Below are 20,335 nucleotides of genomic sequence, written 5' to 3' on the forward strand. Positions count from 1 at the left end.
TACATGTAACATACACCCGATAATCAAACTTCTACTTAGAGCTTGCTCTATTTCTGCAAATCAGTTTTTGTAAATGAATGACTTGATCCACATATGTCCTTCATCACAGCCGCTTGCGCCACCTGCTGGTGAGCGGCTGACATCAGCTGGAGATCATGCATCGGTGCTCTACTGCTATTCCTGTGGGTCCCGGATGTGCAACGCTGAATTTTCTGCCGAATTTTAACCACTGAATTCGTGGCAGCGAATTTGGAAAGTGAAATAAAATAACCGAAATTTGCCTGTCGAATATTATACATCATATTTTTATCGTACAGACTGAATATTTTGGAAGTGAATTCTGGAAGGTGAATATGAATGATTTAATTTTTAATTATGAAAATGTGTGAAATATTTTGAATTGAAATATTCACAGCTTAAATAAACAACTATGTTAAATTTCAGGCCCTAAAAATGCAAGTCATGGAAATACAAGGCATTAAAATGCAAACACTGTTAATTGCAATGCATATTTTTTTTTTTTCATTTGTGGAATTCAGCATGCTTTATGTTTCAAAAACTATTGTCATTATTCTGCTTCCATAGATGTCTGATGTGAATTCTGCATTCTGAAGCCAAACCACTTGAGAACAAGTTTATGTGCATTATTTATGCTTGTGCACTATAGATGTGTCCCAATCTGCATTACACATTATCCTCACAAGGTTATTGAATTTGGGAAGGAGAGACAAAGAGAGAGGTAAATCTTGAATATGTTTAAGCAAGATTTCCTGAATGTGTAGATCTTTTCAAGCTGGCGGACAGTTTTTCAGTTTCAGTTTTAAAACATGGATTTGGCCTCCATTAAAAGCCAGATCCATTTCTCTCTGTCATATTTTCAGAGCATAAAACAGCAGCATCGATTCTGCTGTGTAAAAAGAAGAAGTCTATCTATTTCTACCTGATCTAACCCCTTAAAAATAACTTTTGCTGATGTAATCGAAGGAAATCAGGTTGATACCACAATTACTTTTATTAGTAGGTCCTTTTATCCAAAGCCTGAATAAAAATATTCCTGTCATATCATACAATATATTGACTTTGATAAGTCTATTTAACTTCTCTCCATTTTTTTTTTTAGGTTTCCTGATCAATATTGTTACAGTGTGCTTCTGACTAACATAATTCAAGCTTATCTCAGAAACATTCTGTTTGACAGGGATATTGCTGTTTATAAAGATACCAACAGTTAAAACCTGCAGATTATTGTTTGGAAGTTTGAGATAATGTTGTTTTTCAGTGAAGATCTTTTAAAGTCTGATAACATTATGGCACAGTCATTTCCTACAGTAATTCCAATCAATTGCGCGTTTGGAGTCAGTTTATCTCTGTGCATTTGCACTATGTTTCAAAGAGAAGGTCATTACTTGTCACATTACAAATAGCAGATTCTGTTATTTAGGTCCTCAAAAACACTCAGTACTTCTAATATATGCCTGTTCTTTGCTTAAAAAACCCCACATGGTTTATATGTTACATGTCCCAGCTTTGGCCTGCTCTGTTGGGCCGTCTGGAAAGTCTGTCTCATTTTTCTTCCCTCCGATTGGTTTGCTCCATAAATATGGAGAAGGAGTGGGCTTAGTATCATACGTGCATAACAGAAATGTTCCTGCATGCCAAAGGATTACAAAAAGACAAAAACACTCATGAGTTGGCTCACTTTTCATTTTACAGGTCATACATCTGGCATAAGAAGCATTTAACTGACAGTTGAAGGTATAGTGCGGAAAAAAGTGAATTGGCTACTATATCTCAGAAACAGCGGTCCAGACTGACCCTCCTGACATGCCTATATGCATGCTTTCACCAGCGGGTCAAATGTTGTATAAATTTTTATTCCACTCCCTCTCCGGTCATTGAGTGCAGTGCGCGGTAGGAGCAGCAGCTTCCTGAGCATTGGCGAGCATTGACCTCTGGCCCGCTGCTGAGTGGATTGTACTGGGTTTTCAACACCACAGACGATCTGCTTTGCATATGTATTACTAGACTTTCCAGCCAGAGGCCACACATGAGACGGTGCATTTGTATCACACACCATACTCCCACATGATTATCTGACCCACAGGGTCTTCGAGAACCCCCCTAAAGAAAACATGAGCTAATCCTGGATGTTCTTCAATGAAATTCCAACGAAGGGACAAGCATGCCGAATTAAATGTCGGAGTTCCTGATTTCTGTTGAGTCACATTCATCCTGTGGGTGGTCAATAAGAGGTGTTTATGCTGTTATAGGTTAAATGTATGAGAAGTTTTAATCAAAACAAAGTACCCTCTCCAAATTTTAGGTCTTCATCAAAGCAGCTTGCACTGCAGCTTATCTTTCCTGGACTTTTTGCAATTCATATTAGATTTATATGACAGATGTAGTCTGGTTCTTTAAGTCAACGTGGTAAAAGAATGAGTTACATTTTTGCAAGTGTTGGGGAAGCTATTTTTAAACTTTAGCCTTCAAAAGCAATTTAAAGTGGTAAAACTACAGTCAAGACATGCTTTAGGAAAAGTTACTGAGAAAAAGTACTTCATTTAAGTTCTTTAGAGGGCATTTAAGATCTCAAGTCAAGTCAAGTCAAGTCATTTATATAGCGCTTTTAACAATACAGATTGTGTCAAAGCACTTAACCGTATCAAATTGGAGGATAGAGTGTCAGTAATGTATAAAAATAAGATTAAACACTCAATTTTCAGTTAAGGCATTTCATTATTGAGTTCAGAGATGTCATTGTCTAGATCAGTTTAGTTTAAATAGTATCTGCTAAATCAAATTGACGATAATCACTAGAAATGAAGTGTCCCTAACTGAGCAAGCCAGAGGGGACAGCGGCAAGGAACCAAAACTCCCTCTGTGACAGAATGGAGAAACAAAAAACCTTGGGAGAAACCAGGCTCAGTTGGGGGGCCAGTTCTCCTCTGGCCAGGAGATAATTGCTTATTTATTGTTTACTTATTATTTAATAAAAAATTTAAATGTTTTATTTAAATTTTATATTGTTGCAATTTCTAACAATAATAGTATTATGTAGTTAGGTATTTTATTATATTTTTAGTTATTTTCTTTTATTTTTATTTTTAGTTTTATTGCATTTAAGTCGAGGTCTTCACTGGGGATATGTCCCCGGGGCTCATCCAGGTGTCCCGGCCTCCGCAGACGATCAGGGAGACATCATCTCCCAGCGCCGATCCACCATCTGATCCGGACATGGACTGAGAAACAGAATAAGAAAGAAACAGACAAATATTAGAGTAGATGTCATTCTTCTTACGATGTAACGAGTACATTGTGTGTTATGGGGAGTGTTGCCGGTTCAAGTTGATCTAATTAATGCAGCCTAACAATTCTTTAACGGATTTGAAAAATAGAAGCGTATTAGTGTGTTATGTGTAAACCAGGTTAAAGAAATGTGTCTTTAATCTAGATTTAAACTGACAGAGTGTGTTTGCCTCCTGAACAGTATTAGGTAGATTGTTCCAGAGTTTGGGTGCTAAATAGGAAAAGGATCTGCCGCCCGCAGTCGATTTTGATATTCTAGGTATTATCAAATGGCCAGAGTTTTGAGAATGCAGCGGATGTGGAGGACTATAATGTGATAAGAGCTCGCTCAGGTACTGAGGAGCTAAGCCATTCAGGGCTTTATAAGCAATTAACAAGATTTAAAAATCTATACAATGTTTGATAGGGAGCCAGTGCAGTGTTGACAGAACCGGGCTAATATGGTCATACTTCCTGGTTCTAGTAAGAACTCTAACTGCTGCATTTTGGACCAGCTGTAGTTTGTTGATCAAGCATGCAGAACACACACCCAATAAAGCATTACAATAGTCTAACCTTGAGGTCATGAACGCATGAATTAGCATTTCTGCATTTGACGTTGAGAGCATAGGTCGCAATTTACATATGTTTTAGAGATGGAAAAACGCAGTTTTACAGATGCTAGAAACATAGCTTTCAAATGAAAGATTGCTATCAAACAGCACACCTAGGTTCCTAACTGATGACGAAGAATCGACAGAGCAGCCGTCAAGTGTTAGATAGTGTTCTAGGTTATTACATGTGGGGTTTTTAGGTCCGATAATTAACACTTCTGTTTTTTCAGAATTTAGCAGTAAGAAATTACTCGTCATCCAGTTTTTATATCGACTATGCATTCCGTTAGTTTCTCAATTTGGTGTGTTTCACTGGGCTGCGAAGAAATATAGAGCTGAGTATCATCAGCATGACATTGAAAGCTAACACCATGTCTCCTGATAATATCTCCCAAGGGTAACATGTAAAGTGTGAACAGTAACGGCCCTAGTACTGAGCCTTGAGGTACTCCGTATTGCACTTGTGATCGATATGATACCTCTTCATTTACTGCTACGAATTGATGGTGGTCAGATAAGTATGATTTGAACCATGCTAAGGCACTTCCACTAATGCCAACAAAGTTTTCTAGTCTAGAAAAAAAGGTGTTCTCAATTAGGATCACAGTTGAAAATCTGCAAGATATATAACTGAGTAGAAAACAATGATGAACACCAGCAATTACCGCTTCAGAAAGGTAGACACTTAAATGAATCAAATCAAATCAAATCAATTCAACAGAGAGAAAATTGGTTTGGGGTCGGAAAGGATGTCTAGGAAAGAAGCTTACCTATATGCTTACCTATAGGCTTTAGTTGATCAAAAATACAATTAAAACACTTAGGCTATATAGTGAAATATTACAGTTTAAAATAACCATTTTATATAAATGTAATTTATTTTTGTGATGGCAAAGATGAATTATCAGCAGCTGTTACTCCAGTCTTCAGTGTCATGACCCTTCAGAAATCATTCTAATGTGCTGATTTGGTGTTCAAGAATTTCTTTTATTAAAAGTGTTAAAAACAGTTCATGAATTTAATGAATAGAGAGTTTTAAAGAACAACTTATTATTTTAAATAGAAACCTTTTTTATCATTACAAACACCTTTACTGTCACTTTTGAATAATTGCCCTTGCTGAAAAAAGTATTAATATATAAATAATATACTGTATATCTTACAGATCCATTTTGGATGCTGATGTGTGTGTGTGTGTGTGTTCCACACACAATCAGATGCAACAAATTTCTTGAGTATAGAATGTGATTCATACATGGGTGTAAAACTAAACAAACCTTTTATGAACGTAGCAATTAACACAAATCCTCTTGCCCCAAAATATTTATCCAGACACTATTCAGACAAGAGAACAGCAAACAAGAAAATCACAACAAGCTTATTGTGTCATAGTACTGGCACAACAAACCAAAAAGCCTTTATATTTTTTGTTTTAGAGGTGAAAAAAATCACCTTTCTTCCCGGGAAGAACACATCTTGATGTGAAATATACAGGCAGTTGCAGTTTCTTGGCTTCCCAACATCCGTTCTTAACAAAGCGTTCTAATCCAAAATAATCTTCTACGACAGATCCTCTGCTTGCTTATGCAGCCTTTGTCTCTCACTTTAAAGCAGCCAAGATGCACTGACATGTCCTGCTAAAAAAAGATAGGAAAACTAAAAGATTGAGAGACAGACAGATGATGAGATGGAAAACCAGAGGAAAAAGTGAAATAAAAGAATAGTTCACCCCAAAATCTGTTCTAATGAAGAAACAAACTCATCTACATCTTGGATGGCCTGAGGGTGGGTCATTTTTTTATTTATTTTTTAGCAAATTTTAATTTGGGTACCTATTCCTTTAAAGACTTACTTCAAACCCAACATGAAAGGTTATCATTTTCCAAACCTGAATGCATTTTTTTTTTATTTCTATAAAATGATAATTCCATGGCTTTAAAGCTACAGTAACAGCAAACAGCATTGATTCACGTGTTTCAAAACCAACTTTCATAATGTCAAAACTACTTATGTAGTTTGTTTCTGGATCTTGACAGTGTGTGATCACTATGTATGTTAAAGATGTATGTGAATGTTCTCTACCAAACCGTTTTGTGTGTACAGTATACAGTTTTGAAACATCATAGGAGTGAGTATATTAAATAAAGTTCAGTCTTGCACAATAAAATAATTCTTGCTCAACTGTCCTTGAGTAGACCCATCTATTGTTTTCAGTAACGCTTCACAGAGAGCCTGGAGTGTTCATGTTTGGCCCCGTTTTATAATAAATCTAATTTTCCAGGAAATGGAAAAATACAAATGGACTTGGCCACTTTTTAATTCAGTTCCATTTTTATGACTCGTTATTTAACTCAATTAAAACCCTTTGAATGTTCATTATTGAAAGTGGCGGAACAGCAAGATTAAAGGTGGTTTTGTCAATGCTTCTTTAGTTTGCTGCGGAGCTCACATACTTAAAGACTGGCAAAAAAATCGTCCTTGGAAAAACGTTGAAATTATATGGTACAGTGAAAGTATGACAAGATTTCTCTTCCCTTTTGTTATTTTATGAAAAGGCCACATCAATCTGAGATCTGTTTATAACTCTCAGATGCTTGGTGCCTTGATTTTATAGTTCGCATAAATGTTCATGATCTTTATTTATTTATTTTTGCCTCCCCTCATATAACATTCAATGAGGAATTAAACTGAGTGAATAAAACATTGTTTACCCAAGGGCGCTCACGCCAGTGTTTCAGCACGGTGTTACAGTAGTTGTGGCTGAAAGATGCCATGTATTGTGGATATGGTATGAAGCACACAGTATCATGGCCTAAGTGTAGGATAGTGTTTGGTTGCGGACAGTGACACTGAAGATGGATGAGGGCGTATTTGTATTGCCTCATTAGAATTGTACAGTGTGCCCTGATGTCCATTTGTCCGAAGGGAATCAAGCACTGTCAGTAAGATTGATTGTACAGTACTTGTTTCAGCTGTGATTTCCAACCATGCATTTCATATTGATTGTTTTTTGTGCTGTTTTGGCCTATTGGTAAACTTCTCAAGAACTTTTCAAGATTATATAACTTTATTAGTAAAGGCTAATGCACACTGCACTGACAGATGCCAACAACAACCGACAGATTTCTTTTGTTAGTTTTGTCGGATCAGTAGGTTACCGCTCTTGGCATCTCTTGACGTTGATTAATATTTTACACACAGATCATAATATGATATAGATCATACTATGATATCATATAGATATATGACACACACACACACACGCACACACACACACACACACACACACACACACACACACATGGAACATATTGTGAACCATTAATTATAACTATTAAAAATATATATTATAGTAATAATAATATTATTGCACTTTATTTATTTAGTTTTTTAATAAAATAATTACAAAATAATAAATAAAGTGTGATAACACTATTATATTTAAAATAAAATAAAAAGTGAGTAAATTATTTGTATTGTACACTTAATAATACAATGCTAATGTATACTCTTATTAATTAATTAATTCATTAATTCATTAACATAATTTACAAACATAAAATCAGAAAGCTTTTATTTTGGCGGGTTGACTGCATGTGCTGCCGAATGAAGTGCATTAGTGTATGAAATGTCACAGTTTTGCGATTTGCGCTGAAAGCAGCAAGCAGTAGCCTAGGTTTATGTTTTCAGTTCAAATGGAAATCTTATACAGTATCACAGTTAGTTGATGTAAAATGGTGATTGTACATTAACAGCCAACCATGACGGTACGCAAATGAGCGTCTGAACTTATTTACCCAACAATGCATTTTTTATTTTGGCCCCACTTATGTGCAGCCCTATAGTTTTTTAATACACATTTAAGAGATTGTAATAACGTAATGACACAAAATTTAATTTGGCTCTAAACATTAATGTACAAAATTACTTAACCCCCAAAGTTACATTTTGTAGAGATTTTTTTATTTTTTATAACCTCCAATAAACGATGCCTCTAATAACTGCTTTCAAGCTTCACCTTGGCCCATTCCCATACTTGGGCCATTCCCATTCCTTTCCCATGTAAATTATTACAGTCTTTGTAATAATATTGCAACTGTACAGTCTCTGTAATAATATAACAGTCTTACAGTCTCTGTAATAATATTGCAACTGTATGTTATTGCATACAGTTGCAATAATTTTTGATTGCAACTGTATACATATAGGCTTTTAAGTTAGCATGCTTTAATACTGCCTATGCAAGCTTATGTTCTCTTGTGACGCTAACAAGCTTAGTAGCTGGAGATGTTGGTGTATGTTTGTTTAAGTGTGTTGTGTCATGTTTACAGCTGGAGAGCTATATACAGGAGAACTTGCGATCAGAGATGGAGCGGAATGTCATTCACACTCAGACAGCCACCATGCTGGAGATTGGGACCAATCTTCTAAGCCAATCAGCAGAAAACACACGCAAACTGACAGATGTAGAGACACAGGTGAGGCTGATCAAATGAGACTGACTGCATCCAGATTCCAGACAACCAAAAAAAAGCACCTCTTCTCTAACTGCAGCTTCTGTTTGTCTTTGCTGTGAAACGCTTTTTCTCTAATTTCTTAAACCATATTATGAAGACAAGCAGCCATGAAAAGTGAGCACTTCTCATGTCATCATTTGTCCAAAATTCTCTATTATAATAAACAAGCTGCCCAATAATTTGCATTGGCTCACAATCGAATTAAATTCTTGGAGCTCAATGACTGAGAATTTTTAATCTTGTGCAGTAAGTGAGTTCACAAAATTAGGCCTCAGTGTATCACATTTGACACTCAAAGCACTGCTGCCCATTTTGGATAGTGTGTGTGTGTGTGTGTGTGTGTGTGTGAATGTGCGTGTGCATGTGGTTTTTCACTCATCTGAATTCATCGCCAAAAGAATTCATCACAGGGTTAAGTGGCCATGTAGAGTAGTGTTGGAAAAGAATCAGAGAGACCAACTAAAACAGCCATAGTGTTTATCCTCTCAAAGAGTGATTGTTTCATACTGCTATGTTTTGCCTTCATTTTTTTCACCGTCAGCAGTTCATTGAACATCATAGTGCAGCCTGAAAAAATATTGGGCTGCTTTTGTCAGGGCTTACAGCTGTATTTGAGCTGCTTGAAAAAACATGTAGCTGTTTGAAGAAACAGGCATGATGGGATAATCACTGCTGATCTATGTGCGACTTTTGGAGTGTTTGGATCACTTGATTATGGCTTCACAAACTTAAAGAAACAGTTAATCCAGAAATGAACTATCTGTCATTATTTTCTAACCCTCATGTCGCTCCAAATCCATAACTTTCGTTCTTCTGTGGTGCACAAAAGGAGATATTTTGAAGTCTTTTTATGCAGCTACAATGAATAGGACCTGTCCAAATTGTGAACATTCTTTCGAGTTGAATCGTTTCAGTAAATCAAAAGATTTGGTCACAATGGTTTTCAGTTTATTTAAGGGAAAGTTTGCTAGTAAATACATGAAAATTTCAAAGTTCCTAACACACAACTATCATATTGTTTGGAACATAGTGCATGAGACTAATGGTTTTTTTAAAATGACATTTTTAAGGTGCATTTGCATCCTCTTTGAAGCTTGAAGCTTTATTGTAATTGAATGGAAACGTGTGACCAGCACAGTCTATGGATTATTCCTTCTTGTGCTCTGTGGAAGAAATAAAGCAATTTGGATTTGGAACAACATAAAGGTAATGACAGAATTTACATTTTTGGGTGAACTATTGCTTTAACCCTGATTAAAGCTCATTAACATACTGTTTTTGATTCCAGCAATGCTACTTCAAACATTGTTCTCAGATAAAGTTGGCAAACCTAATGTTGCAGGGGAACATCTGGTACTACCTTCAACATTTAACTACAGCGTTTTCTTGGAAAAAAGTGAAATCTTGTACATTTGCATTCAAGCAGAGATGAAAACCATAGTAGTTGGACAAGAAAAGCGCCATCATTCTCCCATGTCTTTGAATATTTTAAAGGTAATCTCTCTTTCCGCTTGTCTGTCATGTGGGCCTGTTTGCAGGTGCTGAACCAAACCAGTCGTCTGGAGATCCAGCTGCTGGAATACTCTCTGAGCACCAACCGGCTGGAGAAGCAGCTCTTAGAGCAAACCCAGGAGGTCTTCCGCCTCAATGACAAAAACAGGTGAGTCGTCTGGAAATGTGCAGCGTCTTAGTCACACCTTCCTGTATGTGAACGCTGTCTCTACAGTTGTTACAATGTGTATTTTTGACTCAGGATACAAAGGCAAACGGGTTGCAAGATGCAAAAGACCTGTGATATTATACCTCTAAAGTTGTTCATACATAAAAGTTTGTTCAAAAAGATGAAAATGTGTCTGTCCTAGAACTACACATCACACAAAAATACCTGTGAATATTAATTAAATCAAAGCCTCTTTACAGCTTTCTTGTTATATGTATTTTTTTTAAATGAAACAAAATCCACTGGACCCTATGTCCTCCTTTATGTAACTCTATTATTAAACACTGATCAAAGTACATACATGGAGCATATCAAATACAGTAAACAGAAACTAAAACATACTTGCTTGATGTGCAAGAACCAATAAAGTTTGTTCTTGTGCATCAAGAAAGTGCATTTGAGCTGTTCTTTACAGTATCTGATATGCTCTATGTATGTACTTTGATCAATGTTTATATGCATTTAAAAGATGGTATCTTGGTAGAATGGACTTTCAATGGGGGGACAGGATTCTCTTAGGTTTCTTTAAAAATATCTTCATTTGTGTTTTGAAAAGAGTGAGTTCATGTTTAAAGAGCACTGTCACCATTTAAATATCCTCATGTCATTCCAAACCTGTGTGCATTCTTTCTGTTGGTAGAAGAATGTTGGTAAGCAAGACGTTTCAGTTCCCATTGATTCCATTGTATTTTTTGCCCATACAGTGGAAGTCAATGGGAAACAAAATGATTGGTTACCAACATTCCTCAAAATATCTCCTTTTTTGTGCTACAAAAGAAAGACAATTATACAGGTTGTGAAACATCATGAGGGTGAGTAAACAATGACAGAATTTTCATTTTTAGCTGAACTATCCCTTTAATATCAGCTGTAAACAGGCTCAAAATCATCTCATCTTCCTGTTTATTCCAGGTGTTTACTATTTTATATACTGAAAATAAGTTCTAAAACAAGCATCATCTGTTTCACATCTCTTTTATGACTTTATAATTGCATTCTAATAAACAATGATGTTGCAGAGCAGCAAGCACCTTTGACACAAAAAACAGCATTCTGTTACAGTAAACCGGCTGTCAAGAGCCAGTAATAAAGGAAATGCATTTTCATCTTTCACTGTTGGTCTTTAGGGAAGAATGGCTCAGTAATTATGCATCTTTCTGCTAACCCAAATTAAAATATGCAAGTTTTTTGTGGAAACTGGGACAGAAAGATAATCTATTCAGGAGTGAAATATCGTTGGATTTTATTTTGAGACAAGCTGCTTTACAATAAAGCTGCAGCTTAACAACAGCAATATTTAATGTCCACAAATGTAGATAACTTAAAAACAATTTAGTGTATTTTCAGACAACATGACAAGGTGTACTCAAGTGCAGAGCTCTTTGAAAGGATGCATGTTGGAAGAGCAGAGACACCAAGCAAAGAGAGATTTAAGGAATGATTCTTTCAACTAGCTGAAAGTAGCTTGTTCAGTCTGTGTGGGTGGATCGTTTCAATAAAAAACTGCTGCAAAGTCATTAGTCGGACTCATAAAGATCAGGCCTGTGGGATTTATTGTCTTTATTTGGGGCTTGGTACGGTGCCAGCTCACACAGCCTGTCAGAGTGTTGATTTTGATAGAGAAGCCTAGGCAACAACACCATCTGTGAATGGCAGCGGTATCCAGGTGTTTACAGGTCTACCAGCCTCTCAGGCTCACAGAGGTGTGTGATGTGGAATCTGAGAGGCTTGTTCAAGGGTGTCATCTGTGCTGAGAGCCCACGTGAACCAACAAACATTCACAGTCAGAGTGAAGTATTAAAAATTAGGATTTTATATGACAAAACTGTGTCTAAAGGCACAATTTATGTGCTTCCCGTCCACATGCCTGCTGAAATAATATAAAATGGTAAAACATAATTCTATTATTAATAAATTTGCTATTAAAAAAGTCTTTCATCATTTACTTGTAAATGAGAATATCACTAGGGTATCATATTTGAATGTGTTCAGGGAACTTAGCTATTGAAAATTAGCCATAGTAATTTAATTTAACTCTACTCAAATGAAAGAAATGAACAAAGTGATTTGAATAAAAGTGAATTCATTTTGCTGAATGAGATCAAGCCAGTAAAATTATTCAATCGTCTTCTTACTATTTTGAACCATAGGGACTTTGACTGAACTCGATCACTTGTGAAAAAGGTTACAAAAATGTAATGTCTGGCTGCTCTTCAAAAGGTTCATAAAGATTTATGCATCTCTAAAGTTGTGCACACTATTTACATTTAAATGCTGATACATTTTAAATGTTGATATGATATGTTACAGCATCTAAAGGAAACATGAGAATGAGATCACTCTGAATAACCCCTTGGTGCAACAGTTTAATTATGTTATGCAGTTTAGTGTTCATTTGGTGAAACAATTGAATACTTAAGGTCAACAAGCAAGAAGTTAATATTGAGAAACTCACTGAATGAATCAATGTTGAATGAATTGAGTGAAGTACTGTGATTCACTAAAGTGGTTTAACTTCTGAATTAATCAGTTGGTGCTTACTGTCTGAGTAGGTTAGCAAAGTATGTTCTATATAGTAACAAAGTGTGTAGTGTAATTAAAGGGATACTCCACCCCAAAATGAAAATGTTGTCGTTAATCACTTACCCCCATGTCATTCCAAACCCATAAAAGCTTTATTCGTCTTCGGAACGCGATTTAAAATATTTTGGATGAAAACCGGGAGGCTTCTGACTGTCCCATTGACTGCATAGTAAATAACACTGTCAAGGTCCATCAAAGTATGAAAAGCATTGTCAGAATAGTCCATCTGCCATCAGTGGTTCAATCTGAATTTAATGAAGCGACAAGAACACTTTTTCTGCGCAAAGAAAACAAAACAACGACTTTATTCAACAATTCGTCTCCTCTGGTTCAGCGTAGCACCATTTTGGAGAATATCCGCTGTACGCCCTTGTGTGTCAGCCACATACTGGATGCGCTGTTTCCATTCAAATCAAAGCGTAAGCAAAAATGTGGTGTGGCCAAGGTGTCAGGTGTATTGATGTATCCTCCAGACAAAATTCCCACAACAGTCTATCTGGAAAACAGACAAGTGCTGTTTTACAAACAGTGAAAAATCTTAGTGCTGCTGTTGTTATATCAGAAATGTATAAATAGTTTTCTAAAAATGTTGAGCTTGTAATATGCAAATAGCAAGACCAAATATGAACCAGCCTGTTCTTCTCAGCTATCTGGAACAGCGTTTTGGTGACATGGAGGCCAGGCACAGCAGAGAGCTTCAGGCCATCCAGCAGGAGAAACAGCATCTGTTGGAGCTGCTGGACAGACAGAATCACCTGGTCAGCCTGCTGGAGGGAGAACTGGCCAGCTCCACTCGTAACAGAACACTGCTCCAACGACAGCAGGCCACACTCACTGACACAGTGCAGCAGCTACTGGCTATGGTCACTCACTGTAACGGTTAGTGCCAAATTCACATTATCAAAGGCTAAGCTGCACACGACCAGCTCAGTGGGAACAAACGAGTCTCTCTAAACTGGGCAACTGCTTAAATTCCCAGAAGTGGTCTGTCAAGCAATTTTCCAAGATTGTGGTGTAAATCAATATCGATTAAACCAATCAAAATAGGACCTGGGTATACTTTTATTTATTTTTTCTGGTCACACTTTATATTAGGTGGCCTTAATTACTATGTACTTGCATCAAAAATATAAGTGCAATGTACTTATTGTGGTCATATTGTATTGCAAAACACTTTTACTGCTATTGAGGTGGGATACGGTTAGGGACAGGTTTGGTGGTATGGGTAGGTTTAAGGGTGGGTTAAGGTGTAAGGTATGGATCAACAGTGTAATTATAAATGTAATTACAGAAATGAATTACAGATGTAATTGCATATAGGTATTTTTAAAAATATTAGTACAATGTAAAAGCATGTATGTACGCAATAAGTGCATTGTAACAAATGATTATTTTAAATGTAAGTACACATTAGTTAAGGCCACCTAATATAAAGTGGGACCCTTTTTCTCAAACCTAATAATGTCCTGTGTATTTCCAGATATTTCCACTCCAGTTGAAAAGGAAATGTTGAAGTTCAGAGACTGTGCTGAGATATTCAAATCTGGAGTTACAGAAAGTGGGATATACAGCATTCATCTTCCTAACTCCACCCAGAAAACTAAGGTTTGTAGTTTGTAACCATTTTTTAAGTATCACTTATATGGAGTTCCAGGTTAACACTTTAGTGTAGGGACGAATTCTCACTATTAACTAGTTGCTTATTAGTATGCCTATTATTAACATATTGGCTGTGTATTAGTACTTATAAAGCACACATTCTGCATTCCATATTCTACATCCCTAATTCTACCAGTTGTAGTTAATGGTTTGTTAATAGCGGGAATTGGATCTTAAAGTAAAGTGTGACCAAATTCTATTTATATGTGATTAAAAAAAACAAACATATTGCATACAAAAAAAAAAAAAACATTTTTGTAAAGCATGAATCTTGGCATGTATCTTGATTACTGAAGAAACTGAGCTCTCCTGACATTTAGTTCTTTGTGTTGTTTTTGAGGACTAAATTATAATCTGGAAGGACAAAATGTTTTAATATGCTGCAAAAAATAAACTTAAGTACGTCTTTGGAAAAAGGCTAAGATGAAAATGTCATGTGGATCAGAAAACCAAATCAAGAAGTCAGAGAAACATTTCCTTCAAGCCAATTCTCGGTGCATCTAACTGTGAATATGCGCCTGCATTTATTTCAAAATCTTGCCCTACTGAACCACAAGAAAACCTCTAAAGGTTTGTGTTTTGCCTTTGACTTCCAGAGTCTAATTTCAAAATCTAATTTCTGGTAGGCTCTTGGGGCGATGAACATTTTAAAAATGTGGCTAAAATAGTTTTTTTATTCATTATTTTCCTGTGCACTCATTCGTCTTCCCCTCCATTTCCTGTGGGCATAGGAGCCAGGTGTTTGGCAAAGATTCGGGAGTTTCCTGCCAACACAGGGTTTAATGCAGCAAGTGAGAGCGAGCTGGTATATGTAGTATCACCACCCTTTCATTCTGTGCCACCCCTTAGAGAAGCACACTGGGTGGCTCTTTTCATTTAGAGTTCAAATTGCTCCTTTTTTCAACCTCACTTTGTTTGCATAATGATACAAATCAACATACTTATGAGGGACATTGATCAGTGCTGATTGAAGTTTATTGATAACAAATGGTTTTAGGAAGAGACGTTTTAGTAAATAAAAAGTTTTAGAAGAAAAGACTCCCTTACATCTGTTATGCAAATAGAAGAATATGTTGTACCGAATAAGAATGAAATCAGTTCATACTCCCCTAAAAGCAACCTCTCTACAGATGTTATTAATGCAAGTGCTTTGTCTTTAAACCCTGATAAGCCCTTTAAAGTTTCATGATGGACAGTCTCATGTGTTGCTAAATTAGCTGGTCCCACCAAGGGATGAAAATGTACGTTATCCCACTTTTTGTTTTTGCCAAGAAAAACTTATTGCTTTTTGCCTTCTCCTTAATCTTAATTCTTCTCAAAAACAGCTGGGAAAATTGGAGAAAAATCATACAGAGGATATTTACTTGGAATGTTTTCACTTGACACCCACAGGCTAGAAATATTTAATATTTCAGAATAAAATCCTTTACGGGATTGGCTTTAATTAGTTTTGATGGATTTGGATGATGGAATTCAATGAGTTGGCCTTTTATTATTTTATTTTGCGTCCCGTAGCTCATACTAATTTGCTGTTTTTGCCACAAAACTGTAAATTATTAAGTTGTTTTGTCTTCAATACCAAATCAATGGTAAGTAAAAGGTTCAGTGGGATCGCAAAAAAGCACTGAGTGTATGTTCAAGTGTTTCATCTTCATCGAGACCAGTGTGCTCATGTCCCAAAAATGTCTACATGAGACTTTGTTTGTACTGTATGGTTAAAATTGGTACAATTCATCATCGGCAAGTTTATTGCACAGTGGTTAACCAAATTCTAAAGCTAAATACAAACCCAGCAGAGTACTCATATAGCCTGAAGACCTACCATCTCACTGTGGACAGGAACAGAATGTCCTGCATCGGAGGTCCAAATGTGGTGGTTTGTGAAGCAGTGTCGTCCCCGTATGCATTCCAAAAGGATTGTGGGCCCCAGTTTTTGTTGTTTTGTTAATTTTGTGATGACTCTTAAAGTTCTACAATTTCAGTTATCAGTTTATTTTGTCAGTGTAACCCACAGAGATAAGAAAGGTCCTTATTCAAAACATCATGAGTTGACATATGTGCTTTGTGGCATATCCTGGGAAATTACAGTACTTTGAGCAGTCAAATATCAAAACTGCCACTTATTTTCTGAATAGTGTGAGAGTAAAATATAGGGACTAAAATATTACTGTAATAATGAAATTATGGAAAATTAACTTAAAATATAGCTCCTGCAAAGAGTCTCACAGCATTTGTTTTAATCAAATAGTTTTGTCAAAATATTATCTGTAAAGAAAAGGAATGTTTCATTTACTTCCATAGGTAGCTCCTACAAGTGTTATCTCTCACTCTCTGTCGTTAAAAGTATAACATGACAAGATATATTTATATTGCATGTATGTGTTTCTGTATGGTTGTTTCTGACCAGGTATTCTGTGACATGAAAACTAAAGGCGGAGGCTGGACTGTCTTTCAGCATCGCTATGATGGATCGGTCGATTTTAACCGTGGCTGGAATGATTACAGACGGGTAGGAACAACTTGTCCAATGCCAATTAGAGCATTTTCCACATTTAACTGTATACGTAAGCTATAGCTTTAGGAGCAAGTGTGGTAACTTTCCACAGTTTGGCTTCTAATTCTCTTAAATGCAATTTTCGATCTCTGATCATTTGTTTTATCCCAGACATCTGCATTGAGCAGGTCTTCATATATCTGATATCTTGAGAAATATTGAAATAAAAAACCCATCTGGTAAATTCCACAATATCAGTCATGTTTTGGAAAAATGCACATATCGCCATACATCATATCTGACAAGGTGAACATTGTAAAGTACCTAGCTGAAGGAATTTGATTTTGTGCCATCATTAAAGAATGCTTAAAATTATTTTTTCTTGATTTTGCTTTAGACAATGAAGTATGATCACTCCTTTAATGAAGACATACTGTATAATTTACATGTGGGCCTGTCTATCCTTTATTGAGATTTCTTGATTTATGCACACTTCTTCTACCATTAATCTGAGACGCCTAACATTTAAAACTGATGGAGAAAGTCTAACTCATGTGTGGTGTCTTGACGTGTTTAGCCATAGAATACTGATGCGTTGGTGACCCCATTGACCTTTCTTTAAGGAAGAGAATTCTGATTGGCCATCTCTGCATTCCCATGTCTCCCTATGTTGTTACACCTGCATTCTCTCCCTATCTGGGAGGATGAGTATATATTAATTCGGTCACAGGGTCATTTGAAGAGTAAAGATAAGAAAATACATTAGAATTTAAGTAGGATGTCATGATTCACGCACTGCGTCCATTATTTAAAACAAGTTATAGAATATGAGGAGAGCGCATATTGTTAGTAATGCTCACTTTAAAATCAGTGTTTTCTACCTGTAAAAGTAACAACTCCCTGGAGAGTTGATTTGTTTGGGAACTATTGAGTTTTAAATGCAAAAACAGTGGTAATTCATCTCACCTGGGCCACTTCAACAGACAAATTGCTATGGCTGTTTTGGGAGTGCGTCAGAACTGCACAAGTTTTGTTTTCTCGTTTCCTTGTTGTTTTCCAAGAAAAATGTTTTTACAAGTGAATGATAAATATTTGGCCCCAGATGGAGCGTGGGAGTGGGGAGCCCCTGTAGATTGTTGATAACGTGTTCATTGAAGCATTTGAATGCCCAACTGCACTACCACATCTCACAGTGTTCAAAAGTGCCGTCTCATTTGCTGGTCCAGATCTTGTGAAATGTTTACTAGTATGTGAAAAGGAACTCCAGGATTGTTCTTCTGAAGTGTCTTTCTGCTATCAGTGTAAACAATTATGTAATATTTATAAAATAATCATTTCAGACATAATTATCCATAGCTGTCTGTTTTACAGAATACATAAATACTGGTAATTTACCTCACGCTCTTAGTTTTGGTTATAATAATACATCACATTCTATCTGGCAGTCACATACAGTCTAGCCGCAAAAATTTGAGTATTTCATTGCACTCAAAGCTTATAGCTGAATCTAAAAATGATGCATTCACAAATATGAACTACACACCTCCCGTTCAGTGTAAATAATGATTTTACAAAGTTAAACAAAACAAAGAAATTGAGTACATTTTAAAAGAAAATATAATTTAATTCTTTGTACTTAAACATTTAGTAAAATTTACCAGCAATTTGAGTAAAAATAGTTTCTTAGTAAATTTGTTTAGTGTATACTCTCCACTGGAAAGGAATGACTTCAGGTTGTTTGTCGGAGATTGTTAAAATGAGATGTATGTCAAGCAGATAAAGCAACTTTTGTCTTTTCTTCACATATGACGTAGGGATTTGGAGATCCATCAGGAGAACACTGGTTAGGAAATGATGCCATCCACCTGCTTACAACATCAAAAGACTACACTCTCCAGATTCACCTCAAAGATGCCGAGGGACAGCAGGCTTATTCTCAATATGACCATTTCTACATTGATGGAGAGGAGAAGAAATACAGGTAAATGTTCCTTGTTCTCTTGACTCTAGATGTTGTGATGCATACAAATGTGTGTCACTTTGCTTACAAAAGTTGTGGAAACAATTTGGGGGGTGCACAGTGAAGGTTTGCAATTGAAAATGCTTATCTCATGAATGTTTATATAATTAGGTTATGTGCAAATAATATAATGTTTTATTTTTACTTTGATAAATAGTCTCAGTGATGTATTGATCTGATCTATGGGCTTTTCCTATAACAAAAAAAACTACTTAAAAATCTTTTTAAACAATTTCAAAAGCACATTGAGTGGCTGTTTTTGCACAGTTATTTGAGGGACCAGTCATTTTTCCAACCATTTCTGTTTATTTCAAATTAACTTGGGCCCAGATGTGATTGGTCTAATGGCAGTGTTTTTGCTTTTAGTATGAGGGGTTCCCTAATATAACCTTTCATTTGAGTAAACCAAAATCAGCAACAGAAAAACATTTGGTTGCATTTTGTTTTGTGATTTAACTGGAACGCATAACAAGCAGTGGAAAGTGAAATGGAGGTGGCAGAGCAATGTGTGGTAGAGTTCATTCCCGCCAAATGCTTTCCTCCACTGATCGCAACTGCAACAATCACTCAACAAAACATTAAAAATGATGAATTCCAGCACCAGACTCATTATAAAACCCTTTCACAAATTGAAAACTCCTGCTCAGCATTTGAAGATGCTTCCTACGTATTAGCATCTCAGACGTGAGCTATTTCATAAAGTACTGGGGATAAAATCGGCCATGGCGGACACATCCTACCAGTCTCAATTGTAAATGACGCCTATGTGGTTACAAGTGACTGGAAAAACAAATTAGCAGAAGATAAAATCTCCAGTATTTGGGGTTTTTCATCACAGCCGTGTTTTTCATCACAGCCATCACAGTCTAGTCAAAGCCAGACTGAACTGAACTGGAGGGAGTAATGCTGTTTATTTTTTATACATTGTGTGTCTTTTAAGTAGAATATGTTCAGTATCTAATTGTTCAGAGTTCAGAATCTGATTAAGACTTGATTTGCATTCAGATTTGCAACGTGAATCACATTTTCAGCATGTTATTGACACATTTGATTTCTTTTTTTGGTTTGTCTTTGTCATTTTCCTGGGATAAGAGACACGTGTGTGATTATGTCCACAAGTCAAAATGATGAGCTACATTTAGGGTAAACCAGCATTTCTCCCAGCATCATTATTGCTTCTGGTCTGCCGATCCCAGGAGCAGATCTGCCTACAAAAGAGAAACAGGGCAAACGATTTCAAGCATGAGGCTTTGCCAGAAAACTGCCGAGTTAAACAAATCTCACATGTCTCTTAAGGGATGCAATTAAACATGCAGCATTGCTTGTGGGCATACTTATACAGTGAATGAACCAGAACCAGAAATATTAAATTGAACTCAAAATAAATGATTTGGAATACAGCTATAGAATGGGAGTGTGTTGTAGCAGTGGTATTAGATGGGA

General features: G+C 36.2%; 1 protein-coding gene across 1 annotated transcript in view; it reads left to right on the forward strand.

Moving 5' to 3' along the window:
* The window catches only part of LOC306885426 (angiopoietin-2-like), a 30,544-nt gene that overhangs the window by 3,710 nt on the left and 6,499 nt on the right, over positions 1 to 20,335 (forward strand). Inside the window, exons 2-7 of the mRNA XM_079441925.1 lie at positions 8,231 to 8,377; positions 9,955 to 10,076; positions 13,366 to 13,598; positions 14,200 to 14,324; positions 16,786 to 16,887; positions 18,687 to 18,853. Coding sequence (XP_079298051.1) covers positions 8,231 to 8,377; positions 9,955 to 10,076; positions 13,366 to 13,598; positions 14,200 to 14,324; positions 16,786 to 16,887; positions 18,687 to 18,853 — 896 coding nt within the window. The remainder of the gene's footprint in view (positions 1 to 8,230; positions 8,378 to 9,954; positions 10,077 to 13,365; positions 13,599 to 14,199; positions 14,325 to 16,785; positions 16,888 to 18,686; positions 18,854 to 20,335) is intronic.

This window comes from Barbus barbus (genome assembly GCF_936440315.1).
Source record: "Barbus barbus genome assembly, chromosome: 19".
NCBI classification, from domain to species: domain Eukaryota; kingdom Metazoa; phylum Chordata; class Actinopteri; order Cypriniformes; family Cyprinidae; genus Barbus; species Barbus barbus.